This window comes from Ovis aries, chromosome 17 (genome assembly GCF_016772045.2).
Source record: "Ovis aries strain OAR_USU_Benz2616 breed Rambouillet chromosome 17, ARS-UI_Ramb_v3.0, whole genome shotgun sequence".
Taxonomy (NCBI): domain Eukaryota; kingdom Metazoa; phylum Chordata; class Mammalia; order Artiodactyla; family Bovidae; genus Ovis; species Ovis aries.
Genome location: NC_056070.1, coordinates 18,244,875 through 18,258,685, shown reverse-complemented (window position 1 = coordinate 18,258,685; position 13,811 = coordinate 18,244,875). Strand labels below are relative to the sequence as shown.

Genomic DNA, 13,811 nt, shown 5'->3' with positions numbered 1-13,811 from the left:
TTTTAAATTTTCCTTGTGGTTTTTTTCATACTAGACACAGTCTGTAGAATCCAACCACCCACCCTTGGCAATTGTCTCTTTCACTAAAAATAAACATTCAGCCTCACTAGAATTAAGGAGAACAGACTGCTTTTGATAAAGCATTAACAAAGTCATCTTATTTCTATTAAAGTGGTTCAGAAACCAATTAGTAATTTATTTCAGAAATGAAGGCACACAGCCACTCTAGAATTAACATTGCCGCTAAGCTGCTAAGTTGCTTCAGTCATGTCCGACTCTGTGCGACCTCATAGACGGCAGCCCACCAGGCTCCCTTGTCCTTGGGATTCTCTAGGCAAGAACACTGGAGTGGGTTGCCATTTCTTTCTCCAATGCATGAAAGTGAAAAGTGAAAATGAAGTTGCTCAGTCGTGTCCGACCCTCAGCAAACCCATGGACTGCAGCCTTCCAGGCTCTGCCATCCATGGAATTTTCCAGGCAAGGGTACTAGAGTGGGGTGCCATTGCCTTCTGTGAGAATTAACATTACTTCTCTGCAAAGAATTAGCCTCCAAGAACCCTCCCAGAGCACGAGGAAGACATACGGTGTTCCAAAGGCTAATAAGTAAAGAAACAAGTTTACTCCTGAAAAGTCAATATTTTAGGCACTAAGGCATCATAAATTATCCATTAAGCAGTTCCTAAGTAGTTACCAATGGTTACCGGGTCCTCTTTCTTTCTTTCTTTCAATACAATCAAAACCCAAATTAATGTCTCAGACTAAAAGTCTGAGATCAGTCCATGTCACAATCCAGATCAGTCCATGTCACAGACCATTTGAGTATTTTCAAGAGAGAGAATTTAATACAGGGAATTGGTTACACAGAAGAGAGAAGAGCTGAGAAGCCAAAGAAGGCAATGAAGAGCCCAGAAACTGTCAAGAGCAGAAAGCCATAACCCTGAGTCACAGGAGCAGTGTTAGTCACTCAGTCGTGTTCAACACTGTGACCCCATGGACTGTAGCCTGGCAGGCTCCTCTGTCCATGGAATTCTCCAGGCAAGGATACTGGAGTGGGTTGCCATGCCCTTCTTCAGGGGATCTTCCCCACCCAGGGATCGAACCCAGGTCTCCTCCATTGGCAGGCAGATTCTTTACCGTCTGAGCCACAGAGACATTCCTGGACCTCTGGAGCTGGAGGAGCCCAGGGAAGCTGGATCCGAGGGGAACCGTCCTGCTAGGAGATGGAATCAGGAGACAGGCCCCTGCTGGGGACTCTACGGGACACACTGAGGGCTTCTCCCTGCTCCTGTCCCAGGTCTGTGGCCAAACCCAGACAGAAGCTGGAGGCACGGAGCCTGGGAAATGCACCAGGCAAGGGGCAGACACCCCCGCCTGCAGTAAAGCAGGGCAGGAAAGGCTGAGAACCAGCACACAACCGATTAAAGGAAGTTCAAATAAGAAAAGGAAAAAAAAAAACCAAAAAACCCCAAAACCTCACATTCCCAAACCAAACATTTCTGTGGAACAGGCATCCTATTGTGCACAAATTCTCCTAAGAACTCTCATCTCCTTTCCTTAGACTAAAACTTTCCTCACCAATGTGCTAAGTGCCAACTACACATAAAACACCATGTTGGGGGCTGTGCAGATACAAGCAGTCATATCATATCTCTTCCTGCTTTCAAGGAGTCAATGTGTCTTCTCCAACGCTGACCGTCCCTCCCTCTGCTCGCTTAGACAGACTGAAGGCACCCTCTCCTCCCTCTATTCCCCTGTCATTGGTACTATGATCTGGGACTGCAATTCATCCATTCACTTGACAAACATTACTTCTAAGAGGTGAGCTAAGCCATAAGGATGGAACAGGCAAGGATTTCCCTTACAGTCCAGTGGTTGGGACTCTGCACTTTCACTGCCGAGGGCCCAGGTTCAACCCCTGGTTGGGGAACTAAGATCCTGCAAGCTGCATGGAATGCTCCCCCCCCCCAAATAAAAACCCCAGTAAGGACCTATTATACATCACAGGGAACTCTACTCAATACTCTAATGGCCTATATGGCCAAACAATCTAAAAATGAGTGGATACATGTGTGGGCATAACTGGTTCACTTTATTGTACACCTGAAACTAAAACGACGCTGTAAATCAACTATACTCCGATAAACATTTAAAGAATTAAATTTAAAAGATGAAACTTCTGATTTAATAGTCCTGAAGGGGGCCTGACAACCTGCATTTCTAAGAAACATTCAAGCGATGCTGATAAATTGCACCAAAGAAGAGACGGAGTAGGCATTAGCCAGGGAATGGAATTGCCATGTAAAGAGGAGAAGAAGAAATGAGGAGAGAAGAAATTCCAGGCAGAGGCACAAGGAAACTCAGCAAGAAGCGTGGAGAGAGAGAAGCAGTTTGTTGACCCGAGAGCACAGAGTCAGGAGAAGGCGGTGAGGGGGGTTTGAGGTGAGACACTTGCATTCTGTTTGCTCCTCCCCCAACCGCTGGGCCAGAAGCCGCATGACCCGAAAGCCCTCATCTGTCAGCCAGTCGGCGGCTCAGTACTTGTAAGTGGAAGAGGAAGGAGACAGAAACAAAAGGGGCGGAACACAGAGCAAAGACTGGGCCTGGTTCCTCCCAGCAACCCAGAGCAACTGTGCCTTCTGACTCTTTTGAGACCCAAATTGTTCAACCCAGCCTTAAAAGAACTGAGGCCTGCTGGAATCTTGCCAATAAACCCACCCCTCCTTTTCTGGTCTTAAGTGAGTTTGAGGAAGGTGCTTGCTATTTGCATCAGGAGTTCTAAGAAAAACCATAATTCCCCTGAGACTGATCATTCTCACTTTCCAAAATGTGTTTCATACTTATACCACGAAGAGTGTAATAACCACAATAACTTCCCTGATGGGGCTTTATGGTAGGTGCCAATATCTGTATTTTATAAGGAAGAAACAGGTTCTAAAAGGATAAGTAACCTGCCCCAAGCCACAATACAGTAAATGCTGGAGCCAAGACTCTAAGGAGGTGACTCTCAAGTTCAAGACTCTTGAGTCTAGAAGTGTTGCCAGTTCTGAAGCTTTAAAATCTGCATCACCAACTGGGATCTCCCCCTGGCCGGAGTCTCCTCATTTCTAAACATTGTAACACTGTCTCCTATTGAAATGGACATGAAGAGTGCAGATATTAGAGTTTAAAGTTCAAAGATTACCTTCACACTTAAAAAAAAAAAAACCACTTCATTGTGGAATGATTTTAAATTTACATAAAAGTTGCAAACATAGTACAGAGAGCTCCTGATGCCCCTCACTGTTCTCCTAATGTTAATTTCTTATGTTACATGGTACATTTGTCCAAATTAAGAAACCAACATAGCATTACTATTGAGTGAACTCCAGACTTTATTCAGATTTCACCAGTTTTTCCACGAATGTCCTTTTTCTGTTCCAGGATCCAATCCAGATTCCCATACTGCATTTAAAATGCCTCAGTTTTTAACTTAAAAAAACAAAAACGGAGACATTTATAACAACCCAAGTTGCAGCTAAATGTAAAGTGCTAGCTTTCCTATTTTTGGACAACCACCCTTTGGAGAATCTCCTTCCAATCCACAGAGCTAAATATTATCTAGGCCCAGCAATGCCTAGATGCACTATCTTTTCTACTTTATTCTTCTTATACCTTAACTTAGATTGGAAATGCATATATGTCGGGAAGATCCCCTGGAGAAGGAAATAGCAACCCACTCCAGTATTCTTGCCTGGAAAATCCCATGGACAGAGGAGTCTGGTGGGCTACAGTCCATGGGGTCGCAAAGAATCAGACACGACTGCGCACTTGACTTTACTTTCATACATTGTTTTCTCAGGAATCAGACCAATTTAGCTTTCTTAATATTGTGCCACTCAGAATACAAAACCTTGATTTCTTTCTTTGTATATTTTCCAGATTTTCTACAGTAAATAATTTTGTAATAAGAAATAAAGTTTTGTGCCATCCTGTATTTCTAAAAGGAAACAGGACTTTTCCTAACATGGAGACCAACAGGTTCATTTGTGCATGGAGCATGTCTTCCAAGAAGATGCTAGACCTTCCCCTCCCCCCTTTTGCATCGCTCAGCATGTGAGATCTTAGCCAATCAGGGGTTGAACCCATGCTCGCTGCAGTGGAAGTGTGATTCATGGGGTCTCAAAGAGTCGGACACGACTGAGTGACTGAACTGAACTGAACTGACTCCAGTATTCTTGCCTGGGAAATTCCATGGACAGAAGGGCCTGGCTGGACTTCAGTCCATGGGGTCGCAAAGAGTCGGACACGACTCAGCAACTAAACCACCATCGCCACCACCGAGCTGATTAGAAGCCTGGAGTCGCACCTGGCCTAGCCACGTCCCACCTGGACCAGTTGGATACAGCTGCTTATCAGACTTGTGTTTGCTATTGTAAACCACTGAGGTGCTGAGGTGTCTCATAAGCAGCCAAGCTGATACAGCAGACAAGACAAGGACATTAACTTCTCCCCAGTAACAACCTGTTTTGGAATTAAAGCAACCCATCCGAAGCAGATTCAACTTACTTCCAGGCATCAGTTCAAAGTGAGGCCTTCCTTCTTCAGTGGACAGAAGAGTAGCCAGCTTCCCTTCTATCATCTCTCCATCGATGAATTTTCCATACAGGGCAGTCCTTTCATCAGGGTACACGTAGGCTATCTTCTCTCCCGTCATCTCCCCATCTTCATTGACTTCTCCTACAAGGCTGCCTCCATCCTGATGGGAGAAACCCAAAACCAGAAAATATTATATTATAGTATTTATCTATAGGACATGACCAGTATTCTTGGGCTTCCCTGGTGGCTTAGCTGGTAAAGAATCTGCCTGCAACGCAGGAGACCTGAGTCCGATCCCTGGGTTGGGAAGATCCCCTGGAGAGTGGCTATCCACTCCAGTATTCTGGCCTGGAGAATTCCATGGACTGTATAGTCCATGGGGTCCCAAAGAGGCAGACACGACTGAGCGACTTTCACTCACTCACTCATATGACACGAGTTCAAGATATTTCTCTTAAAAAAAAAAGATATTTCTCTTATGCACGCCCACTGTTAGTAGCACTAATATGGATCACAACAGTTTAAGAACTCAGCTTTTCACATGAGCATGAACAGCATGAGGCATATCATCCCTCCCCACCCAGCCCCCTATAGGCTATATGCACAGGGAGTGTATAAACCTGATTTACAGAGTCAGAGATGGAGCTGTACTTTATAATCCTGGACAAGTTACTGATTCTAACTTGGTTTCTTATCTAAGAAACAAACATGCTGTATTTGTGCGTGTGTGCATGCTCAGTCCCTTCAGTCGTGTCTGACTCTTTGCGATCCCATGGACTGTAGCCCACCAGGCTCCTCCGTCCCTGGGATTCTCCAGGCAAGAATGCTGGACTGGGTTGCCATGTCCTCCTCCAGATCGTTCCCGCCCAGGGACGGAACCTATGTCTCCTGCGTTGCAGGCGGATTCTTTACTCACTGAGCCACCCATTTGTAATATGTCATAAACATTGAAAGGAAATGTAACAAGGGTTACTCTGGGCCAGTATAAAATGTGATGAGGATCTGTAGCAAAACGGTCTTACTCACTATGCTTAGAAATTCGCTTTTCAAATATTGAATTCTGAATTTCTGGTCTATTAAGAAAATCTTTAGTCCAAAGATACTTAAGAATTAGTTCAGTGTACATGAGCAGAGAGTTGTCTGTGTTTTCTAAGGAATAAACAAAAGAGCTTTGAGATACTGTCTTTCTGAGAGTCCTATACCATGGCTTTTAAAAATTTTTTTGAGCTAGAATGCAAAGTGAAAAAAGAACAACTAAATTCTCCTCCTTTGCCCATCACTTCTCTCTTCCCACTCTTCTTTATTTACTGCTCCCTTCTGCCTCCTTCCAGGAGAGGAGCCAGCTGCGCTTCCTGTTTTACTGTCACTTGCTTCATTCCCAAGGGTCCGTAAATGCTTTAGGGCAGAGGCTATCGTAGAATTCTGTGTCCTGGTACCAGTGTTAGGGACACAGGAGGTGATATAAATACTCTGTAAATTGCATTGGGACACTAAAAATAAACCAATAGTTAATTATTATTAAATATTATTAAATTACATAAATAAATATTATATATTATTAAATAAAAGAGTTAATTTTTAAAAATCGAACCTAGGGTATAAGATATGTTTCCTTCTTTTTCCTTCCCATCTAGGGGGGCCTCATGGTATAAATAGAAATCTAAGACCTTTGTGGGTTTGACCTAAGGCTAGTAAGGCCATGACATCTTCTAAAACTTGGTTATTTCCTCAACTGAAAGGTTCTAGAAGCAGCTACTCAGAGTCAGTGGTGTGGGATGACTTCTGAGTGATTTCAAATGCTGTTTACTGAGAGAGAGCAGGAAGAAATAACCACCAGGTACAGGATCTCCACAGTTCACTGTAGTCTAATTGCTCTTTGGAGAAAAAAAAAGTTATAAATTTAAAAATGAATCACAGCACTTCCATAGAAAGAAAAATACTTGGGAGCATTTTTCCCAGATAGAGAGGACATTAGGGATGTATTATTGCTCTGCCTCCTCCCTGAGTTAATTCTTAATAACCCAGCCTGAACAGAGATGTATTTTCTGCAAGATCTGCCTTCAGACTTTCAGTGATGATGACAGCTGAGTGGTGTTAGAGCACATGCGCTCCTCACACACCGTAACTAATTAAACCATCAAGATTACTATTTATTCAGCATTCTTTCTAGGGTCTCAGGTTTTCTTCCCCCTTACGTGCCTTAAACTTCGTTTTGGGGGCAAGTGATTTTATTTGCCTAGAACAATAAAGCAGAGATTCTTCTTTTATTTTAGGAAGGAGCTGGTGGTTTTAGTTGCTAAGTCGTGTCTGACTTCACGACCCCATGGACTGTAGCCCTCCAGGCTCCTCTGTCCATGGGATTCTCCAGGCAAGAATACTGGAGCAGAATGCCATTTCCTTCTCCAGGGGAATCTTCCCAACCCATGGATTGAACTCGGGTCTCTTGCATTGCTGCAGGCAGATTCTTTACCGACTGAGCTAGCAGGGAAAGGAGTTATGAGTTTTTAATTAAAACTCTCCATCACTGTTCCAAGGTAAACTTTTGAAAGACGTAAACTACCCTTAGAATGAGCTTACAAATCCTGCATGGAGGATCATTATTTTTTGCCTCGCTTTGTTCCTACTTTGACCTCATGTCACAAGCACTTCCTTGTTGGCTGTACCGGGGGAGCAGAGGGAAAGCTGCTCCCCTCTCTCCTCTGCTGAGTGGCTCCCCCCCACCATGGGAAGAGGAATCCTTCACTTGGTCGGTGAGAAGGCAGGATCTGACACCCATCTCTACCGACAGGGGTTAACAGGATAAAGCTCTCATGTGTTCTGCACTTTCGCTCACCTGTTCTGAGAATTGGCAGTGCCCATGGGCTGCACCTGCTCCCCTCTCACTCTCTCTTCTCCTTGGGGAAGCTCCCCCAGGCAGCCCTACTCCCCAGGGGAAACCTGCAGCTTTCTAGCTGCGCTATGGGCGCCTGGCCCATCTGTTTAGTTCAGTGGGGCAGAAGTAGAAACCCACGACACCTCTGCATTCTAACTCTGCCATAGTGAAGTCCTGATCCCTGACACCTATGTCCATTTCTCAACTGCTCAGTTGAGTCTGATTCTTTGTGACCTTATGGACTGTAGTCCTTCGGGCTCCTCTGTCCATGGAATTCTCCAGGTAAGAATGCTAGAGTGGGTTGCCATACCCAGGGACTGAATCTGGATCTCCTGCATTGCAGGCAGACTCTGTACTGTCTGAGCCATCAGGGAAGCCCACTTCTTAATTGATTCTCAACCCGGAGATCAGAGCAGTGGGATGTGATCACCAGCCTCGTGCCTGGCCCCAATGCCAGCAGATACTATACACAAAATGTCATCAACCAAGTTAATTTTGACAGCTTGTAACTCCCCAGTGCTTCTTCCTTCCTAAGGTGGAGTCCTCTCCTGGTGTTTAAAAGGACACTAATTCAAGCTGAAGGCTAAAAGGCAGCTGCTCATTTTAGGTTTCAGACTGCAACTGCATTGAGTGAATCAGGTCCATTCACCTTAGTGCCTCTTTGATCTCCTCTAGGGACTTAAATTGATCATAGTTACAAGTAAAATTACAAGTAGTGGGAGAATCTTGTAATCCGTTGCATTTCCCTCATTTCAACCCCCAGGAAGAATGCCACTTTGCCTGACTTCAAGATTCACTGTGCTATGGGCAGCTCCCTAGCACGGGGCAGTAGGAAGCTTCTCCTGCCTAGTGGCGAAGCAACAGAAGTGTCAGGCTTCCTAATCTGGTAAGTACCTCCACCTCTTCTCCCTCTGTGATAGAAACTTCTGAGCTATTGCAGATCCTACCAAGAGAATGTGTAAATGCTTTAATAATTATTAAAAAAAAATGTTTCACAACCTTTTTCTTTGGGTAGAGTATAACTTATTTTTCAGCAACAATAATGTGTAAGTAGATTTTCCTGGCATTACTTTTCTTGTTATACATATAATAGCGACTTTGTTTTTATTGATACTTTTAAATCATAAAAGGAAAGGATTAAGAGTAAGAAAAAACATATTTTGACTTAAGCTCCGGACAAAATAAAATATTAGATAAAATATTTTTGCAGGTCTATTTTCTGAAACATTTTCTGGAAACTCACTAAGAACAGATGGGGTATTTGAAATGCAAACACAAATTGCAGCATTAATTCCCAGCCATGGGTTTTTGCTGCATCTTTCCGCTCTAGTCAACTCCAGAAAGATCATAAAATATTATCAAATATTCAAAGGCTAGTTAATTTTAATCACCTTGATTTAAGCAATATAAACCAAAAAATGGGGAGGGGGATTGGAAAGTCAAGTAACAATAGTGTAATAAGTCCCAAAAGATGTGAAATTGTTCGAATCATTCTTACATATGAGAGAGAATAAAATTGCAACAATGAAACATTCCAACATTCTTTCTATATCCCAAATAAATATTTTTTAAAATCAGTGTACTTCTGTTTTTATTGGTGGTACAATCAAGCCAGTTTGTCTCAGTTTGGTTTTAATTTTTTAAAAGATATTTACTGTGGGATCAAACTCAGTTCCCCTGCATTGGGAGCATGGAGTCTTGGCCACTCGACCACCAGGGAAGTCTCCTCCATTTTGTTTTAATTGTGACTAATCATTTCCAAAGCCACCCTGAAGAGGAATTTACAGCAGATCGGAGGACAATTTAAGTCAACTGTTTCACCGTGAGAGGACAACCCCTCTAAGTTGTTGGCTTCAGCTACTGGCTCTCAAGTTTTCACAGCCTCACATTTTCTAACATAGAGAATACATTTTATTCTTCACTGGGAAGACTCAAAGCCTTGTCTTAAAACATGCTATTTTTCAGCAAAATGAGCAGTGACAAGACTTACTGGGTAGTATATCCAGCACACTCCATGCCGAATGTTATCTTTGTATTGTCCCTTGAAGATCAGTCTCCCATCTGTGTCGTACTCCTGGGCCGGTCCATTCAGCTCTCCGTCTACATACGTGCCCTGGAGAACTCCTCCATCCTCATAAGTGTAAACTCCCTGGCCCTGCAGGGCGTCGTCCACATAATATCCCTCCAGGGTGCTGTGAAAGAAGGGAGAACCAAAGAGGAGAGTGAGACCGCGACTCAACTCTCCTAAAAGAAAGAACTGTATCATGCCCACCTCTGTTCCAATGCCCACCTGCATTCAGTACATCTTCCTGAGTTCTCTGCGACTGCTAGGGGAAAATACTCCTGAGATATGGGTAGGATTAGAAACAGAGGAAGATTTAATTCCTAATCTAGCTTCTATTAAATCTAGTTTCTCTACTGAAAGAAACATAAGAGAAAGAAACCACAAGCGGAAACCGAATAAGCCTCATCTAAGTTATGTTTCCTGGGGCTTCCCTGGGGGCTCAGATGCTAAAGAATCCGCCAGCAGTGCAGGAGACCTGGTTTGATCCCTGGGTTGGGAAGATCCGCAGGAGGAATGCATGGCAACCCGCTCCAGTATTCTTGCCTGGAGAATCCCCTTGGACAGAGGAGCATGGTGGGCTACAGTCCATGGGGTCACAAAGAATTGGATACGACTGAGTGACTAAGCACACGTGTTTCCAAGGCTAGATGCTGACCAATACCAGGCAACAGAAATGCTGGTGTTACCCTTGCCACACATACGCCACTCCTGCTTAACTTCCCTCAAGAGTGGTTCAGAATTCACTCGGAGTTCTCAAGGGTCTTTAGATGGCATGTATAGAGTGGTCTCCAATAATACAAACGTGGTTTAGAAAGTGTAGATGTCTACCTATCTGTCTTACACTATTAATGCATTATTTATTGGTGACAACCATGATTAGTACCCAATCAAAAGAATCCCCTTGCATCTCTTTGGAAGATATATGGGGAGGTACTTGTGTGTGTGTGTCCATGTGTGATGTGTGTGTGTAATCATGGGCAATGGGGGTAAAGGATGGAAGATGGCAGGCTAAACCTGACTAACATCAATTGCTGTTGTTTAGTCCCTTTAGTCATGTCCAACTCTTTTGTGACCCCATAGACTGTAGCTTGCCAGGCTCCTCTGTCCATGGGATTCTCGAAGCAAGAATACTGGAGTGGGTTTCCATTTCATTCTCCAGGGGATCTTCCTGATCCAGAGATCAAATCCAGTTATTTGAGTCTCCTGCATTGTAGGTGGATTCATTAGCAGCTTGATAGAAAGTTTGAGATCCATAGTCCCAAAACTGAAGAAAGCTCACAGGGGTGTTTATGGTGATTTTATAAGAACCTTTTTTTCCTCTCCTCATAAAATACTTTTTGGATTTCATAACATATTTTGAGTGTCAGCCTTGCAAAGGCCATTATGCAACAAAGCTAACTTTATCCAAAAACTCCTTCATGAACTGAAATTTGGAATAAAGGGAAAGACCAACTCAAATTATTATTTTTTTTAACAATTAAAACATAAGATGCTTAGCAACAAAGAGTTTGATTATTTTAACATGCACAGATAACATTCATTCATTAATTCAACTAACAGATATTTATACAATGCCTTCAAGTAGTGAGTACAGTTGTATGAGGATCTAGGAAGCATTATGAACAAGCAACCACAAAACCAGGAGACAGATACTGGGGATAGGAGGGAGCCATGGGACGGATGCGGCTGCACCTGACTCTGCCTGGAACAGTCTTATCTTGCTGTTAATGAATGACAGCATGATCTATAATTATTAAAAGAAAAGCACAGTTGAAATAACGATACCCTCTGATTACAATGTAATTAGACTATCTGTAGTCTCCCAAAGAGATAAATCATTCTCTTTCAGTTTTGTTTGTACGATCAATGATAAATAGGCCTAGTAAATTCCTGTAGAGACGAAGGTGTACTTCAGCATAGCCCTTGCATCAGTAATCAAAATTCTAAATTAGTGAGATTGGAATTAATGAGATTACACTGTCCTTAGATTCCAACCACGAAAAAAAAAAAAGAAAAGAACAATCGTAGTGAAGGATAACTAATCAACCGATATAATGACGCAACAGACAGGACAAAAAACTATTTAATTATCCATTTGGACTTGGGGAATTACCAGATAAAATACGGGATGCTCAGTGGAGTTTCAGATAAATAACAAATAACTTTTTTAGCATAATTATGTCTCAAATATTGAACAGGACATAGTTATACTAAAACATTTTTTGCTGCTTATCTTTCTGTGTGTGTGTGTGTGTGTGTGTGTGTGTGGTCAGTCATGTCTGACTCTTTGTGACCCCATGGACTGTAGCCTGCCAGGCTCCTCTATCCATGGAATTTTCCAGGCAAGAATTTTGGGATGGGTCGCCATTTCCTATTCCAGGGGATCTTCCCAACCCAGGGATTGAACCCAGGTCTCCTGTTTTGCAGGCAGATTCTTTACCAGTGAACCACTTGGAATACCATTTTAACTGGGTGGCCTGGATTTTTATTTGTTAAACCTGGCAACCCCATTGACTGAATTCTCAGTGGCATTCAAAATGTTACTGTGTGTGTTTGGGCAGAATTATCCCCTGACAGACTAGTCTGCCAATATTTCTTAGGTTTATGATGAAATCTACAAGGCATGGGTCTCAAGAATCAGTTAAATGATCATGTGGATTTGCACATATTTCCCCTGGTCATGTCCAGTAGCTTGTCTCCCCCTCCCTTACAGCAGAGCCCACCCTTATTAGTATCATAATCCTAAGAACAAACTGCTATTTCCTGTAGCTCAATAAACCTGAGATTCCCGAATGCAAAGTCTCAAGATTTTGGAGAGCAAAACTTACTGCATTGTTTTCCAGCCCCTGCCTGAGGAAACAGCTTAGCTTCCTTGGTAAATTTTTTTGATAACTTGGGTGGAATCTGATAACAAAATGGGACATGTTATCATAGGAACTGTGATCTCCAAGGCAATAAAAAATGTTAAGGCTCTGAAATCCTCTGTCACTGAGGAAATAAAATAAAAAAACTTCTTAGTCTGGTGTTAAAGGCACCACTTCTTTCTCTAACTTTTTCCTCCCGAAGAGGTTGGCAAACCGTAGCTGGCTGCCTGTTTTTGTAAATACAGTTTTACTGGAACGCGGCCACGAACATTCCTTTCCGTATCCTCTGTGGCTGCTCTCATATCACAACAGCGAGTTGAATAGTTGCAACAGAGGCCATATGTGGCCCCAAAGTCTAAACTATTATCTCCCCCTGGACAGAAAAGGTTTGCCCGACTTCTGCTCTAGAAGCCCCTGCTTACATTATTCACTGGCATCAAGCACACCTCTATGGATCTTAGCTTCTATACTCTGTTTTCCCTGGTTCTTCCCTTAAAATATATATAACTAAATTTTTAAAATTCCTGAGGATGCCTTTAGGAAAAAAAAAAAAAAGTTATGGGTCATATTTGCCTTTTTATCATTCAAAACAAAAATAACTTTGGGAAAAGAATGAATATTCTCCAACCTCTGGTCTTTTTCTATTTAAAAGAAATAAACTATGAGAAAATGGCATTATGCTGCACTCGATTGTTAGTATCTGGTCATATTTGAGAAGTAGCTATGGAGGGAAAACTTTCTAATCTTTCCTGCTGAAATGGCACAGAGAAGGGTGCCATTCTGTAAATGCTATAGAGAAGGGTGCTCATCACTGGCCTCCCTGGAGCCTACCCTTCAGCCACATGGAGCCCTGCTTCCGAAGGAGGCTACCTTGACCTCTGCAACCACAGTCACCGGAGCCTAGTCATGGCCTAGTACAGGATGTGCCACGTGTTATCCATGATCAGCTTATGGGTCCTATTTCTCTAAATAGATTGTAAGCCCTTTACAGGAACAAATCAGGCATTATGCATTTCTCCCCTCACACATAAACACAGCATATCTTCAAGCGCTGTTTCCTAAATGAAAGAGTGGAACTGGGATAGTCTTGCTCTGAGAAGAGACAATTGAGAGGGAACATAACCATGTTAAGAGTATTTCTCAAGCGCAGGGAGAATTTTTTTATATGAAGTGTATGTGCATTTAAAAAAGAAATCAACTATGAGAAAATGGCATTATCTGGTAGCCACTCAATTGCAAGTGAGGAAAGTTTCTTAAACTCTGCGGTTTATTTCTCCATTTGTAAACTGCAGCTACTCATGAGGCTATTCAGGATTACAAGGTTTAATACATAGTAAGTGCTCAGAAGATGTTAGGACATAATGGCTGCTTGAATAAGAACTAATATTATTAGGCATGCACTTTCATTTATATGACGGTGAGCTTTTTACTGAGA

At 42.7% G+C, this 13,811-nt stretch overlaps 1 protein-coding gene across 1 annotated transcript in view; it reads right to left on the bottom strand.

The window, feature by feature from the left end:
• Positions 1 to 13,811, bottom strand: part of SETD7 (SET domain containing 7, histone lysine methyltransferase) — a 50,490-nt gene that overhangs the window by 16,908 nt on the left and 19,771 nt on the right. The window contains exons 3-4 of the mRNA XM_027956265.2: positions 9,438 to 9,639; positions 4,546 to 4,735 (exon numbers count right to left, since the gene is read on the bottom strand). Of these exons, the coding sequence (XP_027812066.2) occupies positions 4,546 to 4,735; positions 9,438 to 9,639 (392 nt within the window). The remainder of the gene's footprint in view (positions 1 to 4,545; positions 4,736 to 9,437; positions 9,640 to 13,811) is intronic.